This window comes from Zosterops lateralis (assembly GCF_965231275.1).
Source record: "Zosterops lateralis genome assembly, chromosome: 30".
Taxonomy (NCBI): Eukaryota; Metazoa; Chordata; class Aves; order Passeriformes; family Zosteropidae; genus Zosterops; species Zosterops lateralis.
The window spans coordinates 5,864,488-5,886,261 of record NC_139790.1 but is presented as its reverse complement, the minus strand read 5'-3'; the positions used below and the strand labels follow the sequence as shown (position 1 = coordinate 5,886,261).

The 21,774-nt window shown below is 59.1% G+C and overlaps 3 protein-coding genes across 5 annotated transcripts; 2 read left to right on the top strand and 1 right to left on the bottom strand.

The window, feature by feature from the left end:
- Positions 1-3,465: 3,465 nt before the first annotated feature.
- LOC310920506 (histone H2A.V) lies at positions 3,466-8,060 on the top strand (the record flags this gene model as incomplete). Its single annotated transcript, XM_083880531.1, has 5 exons — positions 3,466-3,654; positions 6,614-6,691; positions 7,180-7,293; positions 7,364-7,493; positions 7,734-8,060. 5 exons carry the CDS (start codon positions 3,466-3,468, stop codon positions 7,793-7,795), a joined length of 573 nt encoding a protein of 190 aa, XP_083736657.1. The 3' UTR covers positions 7,796-8,060.
- A 1,186-nt stretch (positions 8,061-9,246) lies between these two features.
- On the top strand, positions 9,247-14,657 carry MAT2A (methionine adenosyltransferase 2A). Its single transcript, XM_083880521.1, has 9 exons — positions 9,247-9,427; positions 10,849-10,926; positions 11,002-11,124; positions 11,204-11,316; positions 11,391-11,534; positions 11,616-11,834; positions 12,500-12,682; positions 12,788-12,921; positions 13,258-14,657. Exons 1-9 carry the CDS (start codon positions 9,337-9,339, stop codon positions 13,358-13,360), a joined length of 1,188 nt encoding a protein of 395 aa, XP_083736647.1. The 5' UTR covers positions 9,247-9,336; the 3' UTR covers positions 13,361-14,657.
- On the bottom strand, positions 14,092-21,595 carry GGCX (gamma-glutamyl carboxylase). 3 transcript variants are annotated; one of them, XM_083880491.1, is made up of 14 exons: positions 21,448-21,595; positions 20,525-20,683; positions 20,165-20,330; positions 19,479-19,557; positions 19,310-19,416; positions 18,573-18,736; positions 18,054-18,304; positions 17,690-17,800; positions 17,092-17,243; positions 16,604-16,773; positions 16,193-16,323; positions 15,979-16,126; positions 15,450-15,693; positions 14,092-15,373 (listed from the first exon to the last, which is right to left on the bottom strand). In XM_083880491.1, the coding sequence occupies exons 2-14, from the start codon at positions 20,673-20,675 to the stop codon at positions 15,220-15,222; spliced, it is 2,028 nt and encodes a 675-aa protein (XP_083736617.1). In that variant the 5' UTR covers positions 20,676-20,683; positions 21,448-21,595; the 3' UTR covers positions 14,092-15,219. The 3 variants fall into 3 exon arrangements, with proteins under 3 accessions (XP_083736617.1, XP_083736616.1, XP_083736618.1); XM_083880490.1 differs by having other exon boundaries at positions 17,669-17,800; positions 21,448-21,594; XM_083880492.1 differs by having other exon boundaries at positions 15,450-15,639; positions 17,669-17,800; positions 21,448-21,593.
- Positions 21,596-21,774: the final 179 nt, after the last annotated feature.

The window sequence follows — 21,774 nt, the reverse complement described above, 5'->3', positions numbered from 1 at the left end:
AGAGCTGGTAGAGCCAGCGGCACCGAGCCAAGCCACAGGTAACCGGGATTAGGTGTTGGTAGGAGAACCCAGATCCAGTTGGGACAGTTGGGAAGGAGCACGACATGGCCTGGAGCCCCCAGGGTCCAGTCCCACAAAAGAGCCCCCGGGAGTTCTGGCTTCGGAGCAGTGGCTGAGGGCGGATTCAGCATGGGTGGCTCATGGGCCCCCAGCACACATATCAGCTCAGCCAGGAGGCTGGGACAGCATCAGTGAGGAGAGCACTGGATCCTCCCTCCAAGAGCTAGTCACTCCCAGAGATGGATTCTCTGACAGCTGGGTCCTCCAAGAATTGTATCTTCCAAAAGTTGGATCCTGCGAGTGCTTGATCCTCCTTCAAGCGTTAGATCCTTCAAGAACTGGATCCTCCAAGAGCTGGATCCTCTGAACACCAGATCGTTCTCTGAGTGCTAGATCCTCCTCCAGGAACCAGGTCCTACTCCAAGTTGGATCCTCTGAGAACTGGATCCTAAGAATGTTGGATCCTCCTCCAAGCACCGGATCCTCCTCAGAGCAGCAGATCCCCAGAGCGCCACCTCTCTCCCTGAGCGCTTGCCATGATGTCCCTTTGGTGAAAAGAGAAAAAAAATAAAGTTTTATTCCTGTTATTTTTTTAATGAAAGAAAAACAGAAACTAAAGCAAACCTGCACTTTAGGCAGCTGGGGGGGCCGGGGCCCCCGTGTCCCTTCCCTGCGGCCGGCGGGGCGGCTCCAGGGGCCGGAGGCAGGTCCTGGGTGTTACCACTAGCGCAGATGAGGCCAATGCGACGAACTCCTCCTGCTCCGAGCACTCCTGACGTAGCAGATTTTTGCAAATGGAGTTTTACAGTCTATATTTAAAGAATTGTATGTTTGTAACAAATAAAGTATGCGGAAAAGTGAATGAAAACAAGCCTGGGTCTGACTTGTTTCTTGAGGGTGCCATGGGGGGCCTTGGAGGCTGGAGCTGGTGCCACTGTAGTGATGAGTGCTGGGGTGGTCACCCTGTGGCATTACAGGGACATGCAGGATGTCATGAAGGTGTCAAGGACACAAACAGGGAACATGGGGTCCCCTACCTTGTCCTGGGGGAATTGCTTGACTCAGAGGAGTTGGGGGTGTGCGGTACGAGCACGGTGGGGAGGGAGAAGGTTTGGCGTGGCTTAGGCATGTTGTGTCACAGCTTAGGCTGGTGTGTGCATGGGTATAATGTGTGGGTGTGTGTAAAGTGTGTGTGAGATGTGTGTGTCATCACACTGGTGCCTGGTGTGTTTCTGTAAGGTGTGTGTGAAGTGAGTATAAGGCACTTGTGCCATCACATGGCTGCCTGTTGTGGGTGTGTGTGTAAAGTGTGTGTAAGGCACTTGTGCCATCACATGGCTGCCTGCTGTGTGTGGGTGTAAGGCTGGGAAGGTTTGGCATGGCACATGCATGGTGTGTGTGCCATGGCTTAGGCAGGTGTGGGCACAGGTGTGTGCGCACAGATGTGAAAGGGTTGTGTGCCACGCACACGACTGTGTGGTGTGCATCGGGGGCGTGTGCCATCACACAGCTGTGCCACATGCGCAGGTGTGTGTATTGGGCGTGTGCACAAGCATGGTGCCGTGCCCAGGGCTGCGTGCTGTGTCCCCACCGGCGGTGCCGCAGCCCCCGCCTCCACGCTGCGGCTCCCTGCGGGCTCGGGCTCATCTGAGGACACGCGGGGACCCGCCTGCGCATGAGCCGCCCCCGCCGTCACCGTCATTACTGTCATCACCACCGGGGCCTGCTGCGACCCCCGAGCCCCTGGCCCGCATATCGCCGGGGCCGGGGGAGCGACTCCTCCGGCCCCATCCCACGCCGCAGCTCCTCCGCTCCCCCCACGTCTGGACCCAGAGGGTCAGGGGATCTGAGGACAGCTGGAGAGGCCCCGGGGACAGCCGAGGGGCCCCTGGGTGGAGCCCGGGGCCCAGCCCGCGGCAGCTGCTGCCCGGGGTGCCGGGAGCAGCTGCGGGATGAGGGGCTAGGGGCACCCTGAGGCTCCCCGACAGCTGCAGCGAGGGGCGGGGGATGTGGGCTGCGCCCCAGGCCCTGCCCGATGCTGAGAGGCAACTGACAGGGTAGGGCAGACACCCCGGGGAGGACAGTGACAATGACAGATGCCTTCGTCGTCATCCTCCTCCTCGGTCTCCAGTTCCTCCCAGCCCGTACCTCGGCCATGGTGCAGCCGGGGCAGGGAGAAGGACTGAGGGTCGCCTTGAGCCCCCCGGCAGCTGCAGCGAGGAGCGCGGGTTGCGTGGCACCTCGCCCCTGCCCAGTGCAGGGAAGCTGGCATCGAGGCTGCGACAACCGGGGGACCTGAAACAGATGCCCCCCGCCCCCAGCCCGTACCTCAGCCTGGAGCAGGGTAGGCGTGGGTCTGGGACGGCCTGAGCCCCGCGGCGGTGCGGCGAAGGGCGGGGACTGTGCGGTGCCCTCCACCCTGCCTGCTGCTGGAGGCAAACTGAGGCCGAGCAGTCAGGACACCCGATGGCCGTGGGGACAGTGACCGCGCCGGGTGCAGCCGGGTTGAAGGGTCCGGGCTCCGGCCCCAGCCCGGGCAGGACTGCGCTGTGCGGGGCCCACCAGTTCCGAAACCACTGCCCTGTCACCGACCCTCGCTCGGGAATCCCCAATTTCGTTTATAAACTCAGCTAGTCACACAGATTCAATTGTCACTGAAAGCGGCCCGTCATGAGAAACTGACTTTTTATTTACTGTGACATGTTTGTTCGGAAAAGCGGCCTTTTCCCCCCCAACACTGCCGTGGATTTTTGGGCTTTTTTGCCACACTTGACTATTGCCGTCACCACTGACAGTTCCTTCGGCCTCTCGGGGTCCGCCCCAGCCCCCAGTCCGGTCCGGGGGCTGCCGGGGTCTATGTTACCTCACTACGCTGCCCTTTTCACTCACCCTACGGGGCAGCGCCGGTTTATTTCTATACTGCCCCAAAGAAACACAGGGAGAGTCAGAGGCACCGGCAGGTCTGAGTGTCCCCGGACAGGCTCCCCTCATGCCGGGGCCTCTCTCACCCCCGAGCAGGGCCGGGCGACGTCAGGACCAAAGCCCTCGGCGCCGCGGAGCCCTTTAGCAGGCTCAGGGCCCAGTGGGACCCTTTTGCGGGGCCACAGGCTTTCCTGGACCCGCCAAACCCCCGCCCCCCCCTACTCCCCTCACGGCCCGGCCCCCCGGCTCCCTCACACAAACACGACCTGGGGCGGAGCGAGGAAATGGGCGGGAAACACTACTCGCTTTCTATTGGATTAATCAGATGTCCATCATCATAACCCCGCCTCACGTCGCGGTGTTCGTTATTGCTATTCGCCGGGAGGTGACGTCACCGACGCGAGCACGCCACGCCTCACTCCGCTGCGTGCCGTGTGCAAAAGGCAACACAGCCGTTAAACGAGCCGCGGGGCGGAGCCAATGATGGACAGGGAAAGAAGCGGTTCGCCCATTGGGCACCGCGGGATGTTCAAACTAGTATGGGAGGCGGTGATTGGTGGCCACGCGGCGCGGCCCACCGCCCCCGCCCGGGCGGGTCATTGTCTGGCGGCTCCTGAGGCGGGTCGGGCGCGGCGGTGGCTTTGGGGTTCGGACGGCGGCGGTGGTATCATGGTGAGGGCAGGGGCTGTAGTGGGGCTTGGGACCCAAGGGGCCGGCCAGGATAGCGCGGCTGGGCTGAGCCAGGCCCTGTGGGGCTGCCAATGGGCGCCGCTGTCAGCCCAGGCCGGGCAAGGGGAGGGAGACGGGCCCCGGTCCGTGACCTTGGGTCCGGCCCGCTTCTCCCCCGGTTCCCTGTGATCGCTGCCGCCTGGCTCTGGGGAGGGGGTTTGTCCTACCCTCCAAATCCGGCTCCGCCGCTACCCTCCAATGCTGTCAGAGCGGTGCCTTGTCGGCCAGTGTCTCATCGGTCTCAGTTTGTGCTAGTTCCGAGTCGGTTGGCAGGGAAGAAGCGGCTGTCGTGGGGGAAACGTCAGTCGAAGGGCCCGAGCGGGGTCTGTCAACCGCCCGGCGCCTCCTCCGGCGTTACGCGGGATACATCTCAGCCTGCTTCCCGGGGAAATGGCCTGGGCCGTGGGGGCGGAAAAGGGCCGTTCATTCTCCTTGGTGCCCCGTTCCTGTGGCTGCATAGGGGCAATGAGGGGAGCCGGGTCTGGAGCTGTCAGCGAAGGCGGGCAGGGGGATGTGTATTACGGGGGTTTTGTGGACCTGTGAGAGGCTCCGTGGATCTGCAGGATGCTTTGGGTTTTTCGTTGGGGTGGTTCCGTGGATTCACAGGGGGCCTTGGGGACTCCTTGGAACCGCGGGAGGGTTCTGTGATTACATAGAGGATTTCTATGGATTTGTAGGGGGATTGGGGTGTTTCTGTGGAGCCGTGAGGGGTTCTGTCATTCTATGAAGATATCCTGTGGATCCACAGGAGAGGTTCTGTGGTACCCGGCGGGGGAGGGGATCCTTGGGGGGGGTTCCGTGGATCCACAGGTGGGCTCGAGGGTGTTCCATGGAGGGCTCCGGAATCCGCAGAGGTTTTGGAGCTGGTGGTAAGGGCCCCGATCCCTCAGCATTAATGGAAACACCGTTGGATTATGCAACTCCTGCAGCCGCCAAGAACTTGTGCTCAGGGATGTCTGGGAACGTGCGGCAGGAGATAAGAAATTGCTGCTTGGAGGGGTTTTATCCTGTTTGAAGCAATAAGGAATAAAAAGAAGTTTGCCTGCTGTGAAGGATCCAGCTGGTCTGACCCAAGGAGGATTTAGTACAGGAATGTGCTCCCAGTGAGGGGCTTTGGTGGAGAGAAGGGATGGAGTCCCTGGGAGCCCCAACCCGGAGGGTAAGGAGAGAATTCCTCGGGATTGCCTCCTCAGGAGGGAGGCGTTCAGGAGCCCTCCCAGCACAGAGTGGGATGGTCTCCCATAGGGAGCTGGAGGCAACTGGGCTGGGGGAGCTTCGCATGTTCCTTCTGCAAACCCTGTGGAGGGTTGGTGAAAATCAGGACAAACCTCAGGATTTCCACAGCGAGAACTTTCTTGCTCTTCCTTTTCAAACCTTCCATGAAGATTTATCAAGCAGGCAGCTCTAAGCTGGAAAACATGATGGGGCAGTGGGAAAGTTCACAGCTGGCTGATAAAAGCCCTCAGTGGGAACAGCCAGTGCTTTTCTTAATGCTGCTTTTTATTCCTAGAGCAAGGAAATATCCACAAGTCCCCCTTGCCTCCCTGTTTCTTTCCCATAAATCTCCCTTTCCACCCCTCAAAACATCACTCCTTCCCCCCAAAAGGCCCTCCTTGAGTTTTGTAGTTTTATGGAACAGTGTTTTCTTCTGATGAAAGTTAACTCCTCGTGCTTCACTGTTTCTCCAAGTCATCCCTGAAGACCCTTCCTGTCACAACTATCAGAACACAGAGTGGCTTTACTGGGTCCCCCATGGCCTCACCTGCTGCCCTCTCCTTGTTTTAATCACCTTGGGATTAATAAATGCCCCCTTGTGACTAATTTTTTTTTCCAATGTTTGAACTGAACCTTGTGTTAATTCCCACCTGGCTGGGATGGGACCCAGATCTTGGACATTCCTAGGTTAACCAGCATCTTGTTTTAAGGATTAACATGCTCCACTTCTTTTTCTTGGTGTTTCTGGATCCTTTCAGCTCCCTCACCATGAGCCAAAATTCCTCTTTTTTAGAGGGGATAGGGAGTCTGGGATCAATATATGCTATAAAAACATCGATTGTGAATATTCAGGGTGTTTTCAGGCTCCTGTCTCCCTCTGCTGTTGTTTCTTGTCTCTCTGTGGGCTGGAAAACTTGGTTTTAGGGATTGTTATTCCTCATTTTTTTACCTAAAGCAGATTTTGGGTTGCTGACGTCTTTCCCATAGGGAGGGTACAGCTTTCTCTGCCTTCCTGCATCACCTGTGGCTCTCACCTTCATTCGGAACAGCTCTCATTAGTGATTAATGACATCATGGGGTCTTCCCATATCCCTGGAATCCATGGATTTCCTGACAGCGGATGGGAGAGCCCAGCAAACTCATACTCAGCTCTTCCTTGTTACTCAGCAGCTCCCAAACTCTTGACTTTGGCATTACCATCCCTTCCAACATAATTTTCATTAAATCCACAATTTCTGGGGCTCCTGGGTAATTTCCCACTCTGGAGGAGAAGGGGAATTACCCCTGAATCCCACAGGATTCACATTCCCATATACAGGAACAGTGTTCTGCCTAGTTCCCAGTGTCAGTGTGTGGAGAAATTCAATCTGAAAACAAACTGGGCTCATAACTGCTGGAAAAATAATGCCCAACAATGGGATTTTTGGGCTGTTTTTACTCCATTTGGCATTTTCTGGAAAATACTGGGAATACTGGCAACAGTAATAAGACACCTGGGTGAAGGAGCAGCTGCTGCACCCTGAAAATTTCCCTTGTTTATCCTCTTGAATCCACGTGGTTTGAGGGGTCCTGAGTTGCCAGGGAGCTGCCAGATTATCCTGCAGCAAGTCCCTCTGACTTAGAATTAACAAGATTGTTTGGATTCAGGGATTAGTTAGATTAATTAACAGGTCCCTTTCTCCCCCAGGCTGGTGGCAAGGCAGGCAAGGACAGCGGCAAGGCCAAGGCCAAGGCAGTGTCACGCTCCCAGAGAGCCGGGCTGCAGGTATGGCACCTGCAGGGAATCACCAGGAAATGGAATGCTGGGCAGCTGAGGGGCCCCAAACCCTCTTCTTTGGGGTCAAAACATAGTATTTTGGCATTTGGAGGCTTAGGAGCGATGAGGAGACCTGGGCTGGCAGAGGGGATTTGCTGTCAGGTGGGACAGAGAGGATGGGAGGAATAATTGGGAGAATTAATTAGTTAAATTTTCCAATTAATAATTATAATAATTAAAATACAATTATTTTATGCTATAACTAAATTTACTAAATTATGATAGTGATATACAATAGATATAACAATATAATGTATTATTATAACATATATTAATATTATATATTAATTAGTACTGAATAAATTGGATAGTGATAATTAAGTCCTCTGTTTGGAGGGTTGCTCCTGGAAGCTGCAGTTCAACTCAGCAGTGTAGGGTGTAAATATGCACATCGGGGAGGGCTGTAGGTGTTAACAAGGTTGTTAATTGCCCCCCAGTTCCCAGTTGGCCGCATCCACAGGCACCTGAAGACTCGGACCACCAGCCACGGGCGCGTGGGGGCCACGGCGGCCGTGTATAGCGCGGCCATCCTCGAATACCTGACTGCTGAGGTAGGTCCTCTCCTTCCCAGCCCCAGCACACCTGCCCTCGGCATTCCCACCTCTTCCTGGTGTCCTGCAGGTGCTGGAGCTGGCTGGAAACGCTTCCAAGGATCTCAAAGTCAAGCGGATCACACCCCGGCACCTGCAGCTGGCGATCCGCGGTGATGAGGAGTTGGACTCTCTGATTAAAGCCACCATCGCTGGTGGAGGTAAGTGTCGTTCCCATGTTTCCATCTGTGAGTGGGAATTTTAGCAAGGGGAAATGTGGGAAGCCAAATAGGAATTTGGCAGTTGGCGTAAATGCATGGGCTCCCTGCTTACCTGGATTCACACTGAGGGTATCCACTCGACATTCACACTGAATTTTCACAGAATGGGTAATTCAGGATTTTTGGTTTCTCGGGAATTCTGCAAGTGGGTTGATGGGATTTCTCCCCTCTCCTCTGCAGGTGTCATTCCCCATATCCACAAGTCCCTGATCGGAAAGAAGGGACAGCAGAAAACGGCATAGAAGAGTGTGGCACCGGATCCCCCTGTCATTGTACTGTACCAGGGCACAGGAACATCTCGGGGATACGAGGATTTTTTTTTTTTTAAGGAATAGTTCAAAGGAAGAGCATAGAGGATTGACTGTAGACGAAACATTGGGATGGGTTTAGATTCTGAGTAGGACATACGCGGGCTGTGGAGTGGCATCCGGGGGTGGGTGAGTGGCTCGGCTGCCCCCATGTTTTATACAAAAATGTAACCCATAAACCATTTTTTACAAAAATCCAGACTGTCTCCAGTGGTGGTGGGGGAGATGGGTTGGGGGGGGCCATCAGGACTCCCTGGTACTGGGTAGAGGGGCCTGGGGCACCCCACGCAAATGAGCCTCTATGCAAAGACACGGTGAGAGGCAAGCACCACCCACTATCCAAATACTCGCTGGGATGGGGATTGTTCCAAGGCCTCCCCTCTTGGGAGCACATTGCGGGGCTGTCCCAGACATGGAGGTGTCCATCTGACCTGGCCCGGACATAGGAGCGTTTTTATGTGTCTGTCCGAGGGCTAGGGGTGCCAGTGGTCAAGCATCCCGCTGTAAATGGGTGCTGGGAGTCTAGATATTTGTCAGATTTGGCTTTGTGCATGTCAGATCTCCCATCTCTCCAAGGCATCTGTCTGTAGCTGTCAGGGTCTGTCCTAGGTGTCACTCTGTCCTGGGCACAGGGGTCCTGCCGAAGCTCCCGCCGTGCCCTGTACGTAGCTGCTGGATACGGGGGTGCTCTGAGCCGGACCCGGTAGCGGGGGGAGCCGGAGCAGGGGCGGCTCCTGCACTGGTAACACCGGACGCCGGTTGCATCAGGCGTCAAGTGGCCACAACGGCCTAGGGCACCATTAGGGCTGTGCCTGGGCTCAGACCCGCCCCGCCGGGCTGCAACGCCTGGAGTAGCCGCAAGACCGGTTGCCACCGGGGACAGGAGCCGGGGTGGGGCCGTGCTGGGGTCGGTCCCGGCGGGCCCGAGGTCGCACAATGGCGACGCCGGGCTGCGCAAGATGGCGGCGGAGGGGCGGGGCCGTCCTCGCTGCCCGCGGGCCGTGCACTGCGCATGCGCACTCCGTGGCGTCGCCAGGCGCATGCGCGCGGCGCCGCGCGCCTCGAGCTGCCGGGCCGCGCGGGAGGCACCATGCGGCCACCACGGGGGAGTACGGCGTGGGCATCAGTGCCCGCCCGCAACATTGCGCCGTGTGGGGCAGAGAAAACGGCCTGACCGGCTGCTTAACTCAGGTGAGTGCTCGGCAGGCAGCGGGGTGCTACGGGCTGTTCCGGAGGTTGAGCCCAAGCTCCGCGTTACGTAACGTGCTCCCCCTGCCCGACTGCAGTGGTTCTCGTCCTCCGCCCCCGTGGCGCGTATTGCGCTCGCCATTGGTTGGACGCAGCAGCGGGGCGGGGCGAGAAGGCTATAACTAGAGGCGGTGAAGTAGGGGCCGCGTTTAGTCCATCGTTGCAGTGCTCGGGTTTTGTTGGTCTTGTGCTTTTCCCTTCCGTCTGTCGCCGCCCATCGCGCCGCCATGAACGGGCAACTGAACGGTTTCCACGAGGTGTTCATCGAGGAGGGCACCTTCCTCTTCACCTCCGAATCTGTTGGCGAGGGGCACCCAGGTGCGGGCCGAGCGGGGCTGGGCGGGGCGGCTATCGCGCAGGCGCGGCCGGGCCGGGGCGGAGGAGGAGGATGGTGAGGATGAAGATGAAGGAAGTGAGGATGAGGATGGAGTCAATGAAGATGGGCCGGGGGCGTGGGGGGGGGGGGGGACGGTGACGCGGTCGGGCGCGCGCGCAGTATGAGGGGGGCGCGCGCTCGCCGCATTGCGGGCCCGTCGCGCACGTGCTGCCCGCGTGGGGCGGGACACGGGGGTGACGATGGGGCGGGCGGGGGGGCCAGTGCCGCTGTGACTCAGCTGTGACTAAGCACCTCCCGCTGCCCTCGCACCCCACGGGACCCCCGCCGTGGGCTCCCTTCCCGAGTGGATGTCGGGAGTAAGACAGGTCTGGCGACCCCCACACACACACACCCCCGCCCCGGGAGTGTCTCCCTCAGCCTACCCCACGCCCCTCGCGACGGTGCCGTAGATGTCGCCAGGCCGGTGATGAAGTCTCGTGGGTCTCCCCAGATGTGCCCTCCCGCCGCAGATGGGGGGTTACACTTCTCCCGGGCAGTGGTTGGAGTCCCCCAGCTCGATACCTGCCGGTGCCGGTCTTTCCTGGTCTTTGTCCTCGGCGGTTTGGAGCCCATGACCGTTAATTTGCGGAGGCAGCTGCCAACGCCCAGTGCCCGCTGCCTGGGCACACTCAGTACCCCTAACCCTCTCTGCTCTGGCCACTCCAGCATCCAGTCTCAGGGCACACGCAGCACCTCCCGAGTTCCCATCAGCTCTGGATCCCCCTTGGGTCCCACAGTACCCCACAGCTCTGCTCCTTCTGGCTCAAGCACCCACATCCCAGTGGCACAACCTGCGGCTGCTCTGGGGTTCCTCTGACTCTGCCTGAGGGCAGAGGCTATGAAGTCTATTTCCTCACTCTTTCCCACCAAAAAGCATCCGGGGAATCCTCCTCCCTTCACCCCCGCTGGGCTCTGCCTTGTCCTTGCCCAGATCCTGCATAGAAGGTCGCTGCCAAGGACACCCGCAGTCCTAGGAACATGGATGGCCCTTGGGATGCCCCAGACACCCCTCACCCCCACAAAACACCCTGGGAGTAGGAGGGAGCTGAGTGTTTGGTCAGGTATGGCTGGAGCAGCTTTAGCTCGAGGCAGAGCTGCTGGAAGCTGGCTGTGAATTTGGGAAGCTGGGATATGGGTCTGATCCCCTTAGTGGTGCCACAAGGCTCAGCCTTAGTTGGAGCTGGAGCTTAACCGGGACATGCCTGGAATTCCTGACTTGGAATAAGACAAGGGCTGTGTGCACCCTAGGGGGCTCCTGGATTATGGGGCTCCAATCCCTGTGCTGGAGGCTCCGGAAGGAAGGGGTGGGCTGTGTTGGGCTGTCCCACGCCACCATGATGCCTTCTGCTCTCCATGTCCCCAGATAAAATCTGTGACCAGATCAGTGATGCTGTCCTGGATGCCCACCTCAAGCAGGACCCCGATGCCAAGGTGGCATGTGGTGAGTAAGGGCACCAGGGGGCAGCAGGTGGGTGAGGTGGAGGTGACACCATGCTGACGTCACCCTTGTCTGCAGAGACCGTCGCCAAAACTGGGATGATCCTGCTGGCGGGGGAGATCACCTCCCGGGCCAACGTGGACTACCAGAGGGTGGTCCGGGACACCATCCGGCACATTGGCTACGACGACTCTTCCAAAGGTGTGTCCCGGGCTGCCACTGCCTCAGTGACAGCACAAGGGTGGCACTGGGCTCACTAGAGCCCTCTTTGTCTCCCCAGGTTTTGACTACAAGACATGCAATGTGCTGGTGGCCTTGGAGCAGCAGTCCCCCGACATTGCCCAGGGTGTGCACCTGGACCGCAGCGAGGAGGACATTGGTGCTGGTGACCAGGTGAGTCCCGGGGCCGTAGGGTCCCTGTGGTGTGACCAGGGGTTGGGCATGACCCCCTTGTCTCTGTGCCACAGGGGCTGATGTTTGGCTACGCCACAGATGAGACGGAGGAGTGCATGCCCCTCACTATCGTCCTGGCTCACAAGCTCAATGCCAAGCTGGCCGAGCTGCGCCGCAGCGGAGCCCTGCCCTGGCTGCGCCCTGACTCCAAGACCCAGGTGAGGTACCGGTGTGTGTCCACAAAGCCCTTGGGAGCCCCTTGTTCCCCCACCTGGCCTCTGACTGGTGTCCCCTGGCAGGTGACAGTGCAGTACATGCAGGACCGAGGGGCGGTGATCCCAATCCGGGTGCACACCATCGTGATCTCAGTGCAGCATGATGAGGACGTGTGTCTGGATGAGATGCGTGATGCACTCAAGGAGAAGGTCATCAAGGCCGTGGTGCCTCCCAAGTACTTGGACGATGACACCATCTACCACCTGCAGCCCAGTGGCCGCTTTGTCATCGGCGGGCCCCAGGTGCAGTGGAGGGGCACTGTGGGAGCAACATGGTGGTGGCAGCAGTGACACTGGTGGTGGTTCGTTGGTGGTGGTGATAGTTGTGATGGCGTGGTGGTGGTGGTAGCAGCAACACCATGATGGTGGCAATGATGTCACGCTGATGGCAGCAGTGCTGAGGGCTGGTGACAATGTGGTGACAATGCTGACATGATGATGGTGATTGTTGAAGGAACACACCAGACTATTAAAAGAGTCCTTCATCAACAGCAGAGAGGAACAGAGACATTACCTCCCGTTGAGAGGCTCTGTAAGGCGCTTTATGTGATTAACTTCCTGAATTGCTCTAGCTCAGAGCCTAACCCCCTCGTCATCAGGCACTTTTTGAATTCAGTCCGAGCTAAGCTTGATGAGAAGCCGCCTGTGTTGATCAAGGACCCAGAGTCACATCAGGTGTCAGGACCTCATCAGTTGACAGTGGCACAGTGGTAACAGTTATAATGGTTCGTGGTGGCAGCATGGTGGCGAGAATGGTACAGAGGTGGCAGAGAGTGTAGTAATGGTGGCAGTGATAACATGAAAGTGGTCACAGCATGGTGCGGTAGTGGTGAGAGCATGGTGATGGCTTGGTGACGATGACACTGGTGACAGTGTGGACAGGGTTGTGATGCTGCTGTCCCCAACAGGGCGATGCAGGGCTGACAGGCCGCAAGATCATTGTGGACACGTACGGGGGCTGGGGTGCGCATGGCGGCGGCGCCTTCTCGGGCAAGGACTACACCAAGGTGGATCGCTCAGCTGCCTACGCTGCGCGCTGGGTAGCCAAGTCCCTGGTGAAGGCTGGGCTGTGCCGCAGAGTGCTAGTCCAGGTGGGTGCTGCTCTGGGTCAAGGCTGGTCCAGGTGGGTGCTGGGGCCCCTCTCCCCAGGCTCTTGGGGGTGCAGTCTCACCCACAGCCCCGCCTCCCCCCTGCAGGTCTCATACGCCATTGGGGTCTCGCATCCCTTGTCCATCTCCATCTTCCACTATGGCACCTCCCAGAAGAGTGAACGGGAGCTGTTGGAGATCGTCAAGAAGAACTTTGACCTGCGGCCCGGGGTCATCGTCAGGTAATGGATGTGGGGGTCTGTGCCGGAGGGTGGTGGTGGGTGGGGGTCCCTCCCAGTGCAGCCTGGGGACCGCCTGGTGCCTGGACCCGGCGTGGAGCCGCTCGGCCGAAAGGAGAAGGCACACTCAGGGTGCGGATGGGGTAAGTATCGGCTGGAGCCGAGCGCTTGGAGCTTCCCCGGCGCTGGGAGTTTTGGGGGAGCAGCCGAGGAAGCTCCAACTGCCCCGCGGGGTGGGGAGGAGGCAGAGGCGCCACTGCGGAACCCCCAGCCAGGCAGGGAAGGGGCGAAGGCAGGACCCTGGGACCACCTCACTGAGTCAGGAATTATGTATTCCAGGGATCTGGATCTGAAGAAGCCCCTCTATCAGAGGACTGCAGCCTATGGCCACTTTGGTAGGGACAGTTTCCCTTGGGAAGTGCCTAAAAAACTAAAATACTGAGGAAAAAAGAGCATTGTTAGGGCTTTTCCCCCCATTCCTGCGGGCGTAGATTACAGAGAAGCCCGTGGGCTCTGGGGGAAAGAGCTCCCCACCCCCCGCCCCCAGGCTCCCTGGCTGCGCCATTGTCTCTCACCATCGTTTTGGTTGTGTGGGGACCACGTGCCTCTCCTGGAGCCCCCCTCCGCCCTTGTCCCCTCCAAAACCCTCTGGATGGTTATTAACAAATCTATCTTTACTCCAAGCTATGAAATGGAGAAAAAGGCCCAAGTGCCCTCTCTCACCCTCCTCCATGCCTCCACAGTCCCACTGTGGCAAGGGCCACCCCGTTTTGGGTCCCAGCAGTCCTGCTCTGTGGGGAGATACTCCATTTTATCACTCCCCATGCTCCTTGACCCCAAATTCCACTTCATCAAGGGGACCCCCCATTTTGGCTCCTGTTGTCCCCACCATTCTGCTCCAGAGGAAGGGGACACAAACCCCTCATTCTGGCTCCCTGTGTGTCCTGCCCACAGTCCCCATTCCACAAGGAGGATACTCATTTTGGCTCCCCTAGTCCCACTGGTGGGTAAGACACTTCCCATTCCACCTCCCCACACCCTTGGGACCTTGCTGGTGCTGGGTTTGGTTCTTAACCCTCATTTTTAACCTCTTCTTTTTCCAAAAATGCACATTTTGGAGGGGACATGCTAAAACCAACCCCCAACGCCCCCCAACGAGGGTTCGGTACCAGAGGAAAACATTTTACATTCTTTTTTTTTTTTTTTTTTTGGTTTTAATCCAAAAGCTGAAGTGACTCCCCAACTGCACAACCCCTCCACCCCCCCAACTTTGTCCAGATTTTGGGGGGAAAGGGGGGGCATTTGGCGCTTGATACTTGAAGGTTTGGTGTATTTATTGTGCGCCGAGGCGGGGGCGTGAGTACAGAGAAGTCCCCGCACTCAGCCGGCAGCTCCTGATCCCTGAAAGCCCCCCCTTCCTCTCTCCCTGCCCTCTCCCCATCCCCCACCCGTGGGGTGAAACACGGGGGGATTGGGTTTGTTGGAGCGCCGGGGGTGCCCTGGGCGTGGCGCTGGTGGCCGGTGTGGTACAGAGAAGCCGGCTTGTTTACTGCCCACCCAGGCTCCGGCCCCCAGAGTGCCTTGGGGAGGGGCAGGCGGGGCTTTCTCCTGCCCTTTGGGCTCTTTTTTTTCTTGGTTTTACTATTTTCGGGAGGTTTCATCCAAATGTTTTGATCCACTGAATCCAAAAATGAGTTCAAAAAGAAAAGAATCTCAATAAAAGTGATGGGTTAGATGGAGCCACCTCAAGTGTGTGGAGGAAATGGGTGCAGGGGGCAGCTGAAGCATTTTGGAAACTGAGGCACTGGGAGATGGAGAAATTGGGTTACAAGGGAAAGTGGGATATGGGGAAGGAGATAGGGAAGAAAGTGTGTGTGGGGGAACAGGTACTGAGGAAAGTAAGGCACAGGGTCCTGGGATGGGGAAAATAGGGCTGGGGGAACTGGAGTACAAGGCAGGAATGTGTATTGGGGCAACAGGTATGGGGGAGGTTGGGGTTTGGGGAAGTACTGAGGAATGGGGAAACAGATATGGGAAATTGGGCTATGAGGGAAGGTGGATGTGAGGGGAAACATGTACAGGGGAGACCGGAATGGATGAACCAGGAAGGAAATGTGGCTGAGGAGCTGGGGCACAGGGGGAGCTGAGGGATTGGAGGGAAAATGGGATGGAGGGAAATGAATACAGTGGGTGTGGAACGCACAAGGTGGAGGGGGCCGTTTACTGGGAGAATCTGGGGCACAGGGGGAAACTGAAGCACGGGAGGATTTCTGGCTTAAAAACGGCATTTATTTGGGGTATTCAAAGCTCAGGGCCTCTCTTGTCCCCCCCACTGGTCTTGGGCCAAGCCTCCTCCTCCCCGCGCCAGTTGGCGAAAGTCACCTCCTGTGCCAGCCGTTCTGGGGACGGGCGGCCCAGCGCCAGGTTCCGCAGTGCAATTAGCGTCATCAGGGCACTGCGGGGACAACGGTGGGCAACAGGGGCACAGGGGGCAGCAGGGAATGATGGGACAAAGGGGCTTTGGGACTGACCTGCGGCGGAAGAGGAAGAACTTCCTGTGGAGGAAGCGCCGGAGGCGCTGGGCCAGGCTGGATTCCCGCTCACGCCGCTGCTCCCGCTGCTCCCGCCGAAGGAACAGCGACACCACTGGATCCAGTGGGATCCCTGCGGGTGGGGGCTCCCCCAGGATGGGACGCAGCTCGGGGGGCAGCGGGGACTGTTCTGGTAGGGTGAAGGTGATGAGGATTTTGGGGTCCCCGTGATCATCCTCCCATCCTATTGCTCATCAGAGAATGAAGGGAATGGAATTTGGGTCCCCTGCTGTCTCCCCACTCAGTGACAGTAACTGGGGTATTCCATGATCACCTCAGCTCACCAGGGGCTGAAGTGATTGAGCTTTTGGGGTTCCCTCATGCTACCCAGAGGGGTGAGGTGATGGGGATTTTGTGGTCCCAGGAAGCAGGGTGTCAAGGATTTTGAGATTCCCAGGTGTGAGGTGTCAGGGGTTCTGGGGTCTCTAGCGATGAGGTGGTCGGCATTTGGGGGTCCCCCCACCCTCACCAGTGCCGTTGCGCACGCGCTCCTGCAGCTCCTGCAGCCGTGTGAGGTTCCGCTCCAGCTCCAGCGCCGTGGTGTTCACGTACAGGTACATGTAGCATGAGGGCTCCGGGGACACCGTGTGCACCTTGTGGTACTGCCCCGCTGGCAGCTAGGGGAACAGGAGTGTCAGCACCCCCAGGTACCCCCAAGCCCCCCGAGTCCCTCCAAACCTCACCTGCATCCCCTCATCCACCTGCAGTGAGTGGTTCTGCTGTTGTTCTACCAGCTCCACCACCACCTTTCCCCGCAGCACCCGCAGGCTTGTGTTCCCCAGGTCTTCGCTCACAAAGTTCTCCAGGTGCAGGCCTGGAACACAGCTGACTGTACCTGAACCCCTGGGATCCTGTACCACATCCCTCCAAGCCCTCAGGTACCCCCCATGTCCTCTATTCCACCCCTCCCACTGACTGCAGAGACAGCCCTGTACCCCAAAAATGTCCCCTCAACTTCAGGATTTCCCCATGCCCTATACGCAGTCCCTGAACCCCTGGGACCCTTTGTTCCCTGTACCTACTACTGACCCCTCTCCAGGCCCTGTAACCCCTGTACCCTACCCCCAAAACCCCAGGACCCCCCTGGGCCACACCGGGGAAGTCTGCGATGAACACGGCGTCTGTGTGTCCATCCAGCTGTGCCTCTAACTCCTGCAGCCGCTGGCGCCACGGAGAGAGATCCACAAGCAGTGGGAGCAGCCATGGCGTGGGGGTCCATGGGGACCATGGGGCACGGACCAGGTCCACCCGGGGGTCCACAAGTCTGAGGGGACAAGGTGTCAAGACCCCACAGCACTCTCAAATCCTGTGTGTGCCCCCAAACTAGTGCTGGAAGTGATGGTGCCCATAGCATGGGGAACCATAAGATGGGGACCACGGGGACCACAACAGGTTCACTTGTGCGTCCAACAGCCACCTCCACATGTCCCTGTGTTTCCCCAAACTGTCCTCCCTAACCTCAGCTGAAAGCACCAGCTCCAGCAGCTGCAGCACACAGTTGCGGGCCTACAGCTCCCCCCAGACCCACCCCCAGACTCCCCAAAGCCCCTTGCCCCCCGTGGTCCCTGTCCTTCTGTCCCACCTCTGCTGGAAGCGCTCATTGATCGACACCCAGACATCAAAGTAGATCTGGGGCTGGGTGATGTTGTAGCGTGGCAGGAGCTGGCTCAGGCAGGCCGAGTACTGCTTGAGCATGTCTGCGTGGTCCCGCCAGCGCCGGCTCTGTGTGAATGCCTGTGGGGAGCCAGGGTGAGGCATGGAAATGGGCGTGGGGGAAGGAGGGGTGGGGAAACTGAGGCATGGAGGAATGAGAGATATAGGGGAAATGAGGAATAGGGAAAAACTATGCACAGGGCTTGCTTCATGAGTGGGAGGTGATGGGGAAACGTGGGGAGAAATGAAGGCACGGGGAAAAATGAGGAATAAAGGAAACTGAGACCCGTGGGGGAAGCCCTTGTATTTGGGAGTGATGGGGGGTGGGGAGAGTCAGCAGGGGAAACTGAGGCATGGTGAGAAAATGAGAGATTGGGGAAACTGAGGCCCAGGGGGGTGTTGGCTCAAAACACTGTGTTTATCTAAACTGGTCAGAGTCCCCCCCATCCTTCTGCATCCCTGGGCCCGGCTCACCCCAGTCTCAGGTGCCCCCAGGGCTCACTCACCCCTGGCTTCAGGTACCCCACCTCCCCAGTGAGCCCATCCCTGTAGGTGATTTTGACATGCTGGTGGAAGCGGGAGTGGACCATCATGTCCCAGGAGTAGCCGTAAAGCCCGTTGGTCCAGTTATTGTAGCCCTGGAGAGACATGGGAAGGTCACAGACCACAGGGGTGTTCCCACCCCAGGGGACAAGGAGGGGACAGGGACCCCCATACCTACCACCAGGCCCTTTTTTCCACTAGAAATGCTCCCCCACCCCCTTAATTGCCCCCAACGTGCCCTCAAATGCCCTCCACATCCCCCAATCCCCTCCCTGTGTCTCCCAAACGCCTTCTTACTCTTAGACCACCCCCTTGTCCCCAGACCATCTACTTCCCCCTTATGCCCACCTGGGTGATGAAGTGGGAGTAGGGCAGGAAGAGCTGCTCCAGCACATAGAGGATGGTGAAGGCTGCAGCCAAGTGCTGGCGAGGCCGAATGCCCCCCTGGCCCCCGTAGTGGCAGTCAGGGCTGGGCTGGGGGGCCTCTGTGCTGGGGAGCCAGTCCTGCAGCCAGAGGGGGCAGCGAGCCAGAAGCCCACGTGGCCAGTCGGGGCGGCAGAAGAGCCCATTGGTGGCCAGCATGGTGTAGGAGAACATGCCTGAGATGAAGACACTTAGGGATCCCCACTGCACCCAGGGGTGGAGGGGTGCCCTGGTCTGGGACTGGGGGTGGGGGGAGAGTGTCCCTGTACAGGGCCAGGATGTTTTAGGGTGTCTGGGCACCCCTGTTCAGGATTGGGTGAGGGGTTTTGGGGGCCATGGAGAGGGGAGCTTGTCCTGGTTGGAGGTGCTTGGAGGTATCCAGGGGTCCCATGGAGATGCTCTGGGGATGCCCTGGGCATACTGGGGTGGCATGTTCCCCCTCACCAATGCTGAAGAGCTGGGAGTTCATGCAGTGGAAGTAGGTGACAAAGACAAGGCCAAGGGTCCGTGTGGCGTCGAAGAAGAGCAAGAAGCCAGCAGAGAGGTCGAGCATCAGCCCCCCGCCATGCACCACCAGCCGGCTGGTCAGCTCCTCAGACAGCACCAGCCTGGACATGGAGCTTTCCTCAGCATCAGCCTCATCCCAGCACTGTGCTCAACCTCATCCCTTTATCTCCCTCACCTTCCTCCTCCTGTCTGTCACATTCCTCAGCCTCATCCCTTTATCTCCCTCACCTTCCTCCTCCTGTCTGTCACATTCCTCATCCTCAACCCAAACCCAACCCCTCTGTACCCTTCCTCATCCCATCCCCATTTTAACCCCAGCCCATCATCCCCATCACTTTCCCATTATCCCCCATCCCCATCAATCCTCCTTAACCTTATCCTCCAACCCCATTACCTTCCTCATCCCATCACAATCCCATCCCCACATTCATCCTCATCCCCTCCTCTATCATCCCCCTCACCCTCCTCACTGTGCCCCATTCCTGTCACCTCATCCCCACCACCCCCTCCTCATCCTCACCTTGGACCCCTCAATTCCACTGCACCCTCATCACCCCCCTTCACCCCTCCTCATCTTCACCCAAACCACCCCTTACCACCCTCATCCCATCCCCACCACTCCACTGTCCCCCTCCTCAGCCTCATCCAACTCCTTGCCCCTTCCCCTCCCTGACCTGAAAGGTGCAAAGAGCCAGTGCCGGGCAAGGGTCCCCATGGAGAAGCCCCCGACCCAGTCAGCGTCCAGCTTCTTCAGCCCCGCAATGAAGTACACGATGAACACCTGGGAGGGACAGGGTCAGAGAGTCCAGGGGGGCCTCGGGGTCCTGGGGCAGAGACACCCACCTGGGCACGCAGCAGGGCATAGTTCCACAGCGGGACATGGGCATTCCGCTTCTGAGGACGAAAGAGCCCATCCACGGACCTGCAAGGACAGGGTGGGGACGAGGCCACTGTCACCCCATTGCCAGCTGTCTGATGGGGACACAATGGGGAACAAAGTGCCAGGGGTGACACCAGCTGGGTACACAGTGCCACAGGGATGTCTCCTGGGGACAGAGCACCAATGGGTCCTCCAGCACCTGTGCTGCCTGCTAGGGACACTATGGCCTATGCCACCCCAGGGGGCCCCCATGCCACAAGGGACCCCAAAATCTGTGCTACCCACAGATGACCCAGTGCCACAAGAGTCCCCAACACCTGTACCACCCCCTAGAGATACCAGAGCCACAGGGGATGCCAGGATTTGTGCCATTCCACAGGGACCCAATGTCATGGGGGTCTTGAGGATCTGTACCACCCCCTGAGGCCCAATGCCATGGGAACCTGGGGGTCTGGGCCACCCCACTGGGACCCTGGTGCCACAATGGACCCCAAAACCTCTGCCACATCATAGGAACCCCAGCTCCATGTCACCACCCTGCTGCCTTGCAGAGCTCCAGAGCCTGGGATCCCCAGAGTCACCCATGTCTCCTTGTATCCCCACAGGCTCCCTGTGCTTCAGGGGTCCCTGCAGCCTCCCAGGTGCCCACCCATAGCGGTCGGCACCCAGCAGTGCCAGCTGGAAGCCCAGCAGTCCGTAGAGGTAGGAGTGGTTGTTCCAGGAAGTTTTGTCCAACAGCAGCAGATACCAGTATGGGCACAGGAATGCGATGCAGCTCAGCCGGTAGCAGCACCCCAGCATGATACCCAACGCTCCTGTGGGCACAGGACCTCTGGTGTATCCCCTGTCCCCTCCTGGTGCCTGTCCCCAGCCTCCCTTCATTTCCCCTTCAAGTCCCAGTGTCCATGCCAGTGCCCACTGTGATTCCTGTCCACATCCCACCCCCGTTCCTGCCCCAGTGCCATCCACTGCCTGTCCCATTCCTCCCTGGCTCCATCCCTGTCCATACCCAGGAACATGATGGCGTAGAGCAGATACATCCAGTCCAGGGGCAGGGGCTGCAGGAAGGGCAGCAGTGGGAAGCGACACACTTCCAGCCCATCCAGGTACCGCTGGTCCAGGTGCCCCAGGCCCCGCTCCTGTGGCACATCCAGGGCCATTAGCAGTCCTACAGGGCATGAAGGGGGGTCAGTGAACCCAGCAGGCCAGAGGGGACCCAGGCATCAGTGGCCATCCACAGTGTTCCCCTCATCTGACCTCAGGGAGCCCTGGGTGTCCGGGCGGCCACTAACCCGTACACACACCCAGGCTATTGCCCAACCTTTACTCCAGTGCTGACGTGTCACAGATGGACATTGCCAGCACCCCTGGGATTTGAGAGATTCCTCGGATCTCAGACCCTCTCCCCAAAGCCCCGGTGCCCTCTGAACCTCTGGATTCTCTGAGCCCACAAAGGCCCAGCCTACCTGTCCCCCCAGAGTCCCAAATGAGCTGTCCCAAAGCTCCCTCATCCCTCCCAGAGCCCCTCCAGCCACGCCAGAGCCCTCCGATCCCCTCAGCCACTCTAGCCTCCCAGCCCCCACTGCCCCTATTTCCCCATTTCCCCTCCTGAAGCTGCTCTGGCCCCCCTGAGCCCACGATCTCCTTTTCCCCCTCGGAGTCCTCCCGCATCCTCCCAGCCCGGGGGTTCCCTGTACCCTGAGAGCTCCCTCAGAGCCCCCCCGCTTCTCCATTCTCCCCTAGTCCCTGCTCCTTCTGTTCCCCCGGTGCCTCCCCGTTCCTGGTCTCCCTGTCCGGGTGCTCCCGACCCCTGTCGTCCCCGTGCCCCTCAGAGCCCCTTGGTTCCCCAGCCGCCGGAATCCCTGTCCCCTCGAAGGACCTCCGGCTCTCCTGGTCCCCCCGGAACTCTCCCGGCGCCCCGTCCCCGCTGACCGAAGGCTGCGCGGAAAGCTCCGAGCGCAGCGGGGTCCTGCGGCCGGTGCAGCAGCCGGACGAAGCGGTGCCATCGCGTCAGGTCCCGTAGCTCGAACCCCAGCAGCCGCCGCGCCAGCCCCCGGCCGGCACCGGAGGACTTGGGGGACCCGGAGGGGTTCGAGGGAGACCCCGCCGCCTCCCCCCGCTCCGGCCGCCTCCGCCGCGCCAGACCTATCGAGGGTCACAGGTCAGGGGTCACCGAGGTCCCCGAGGGTCCCGCGCCTCCCGGCCCGAAACGCTCTGTACCCGCCGCCGCCGCCGCCATTTCCCCGGCCCGACCCGACC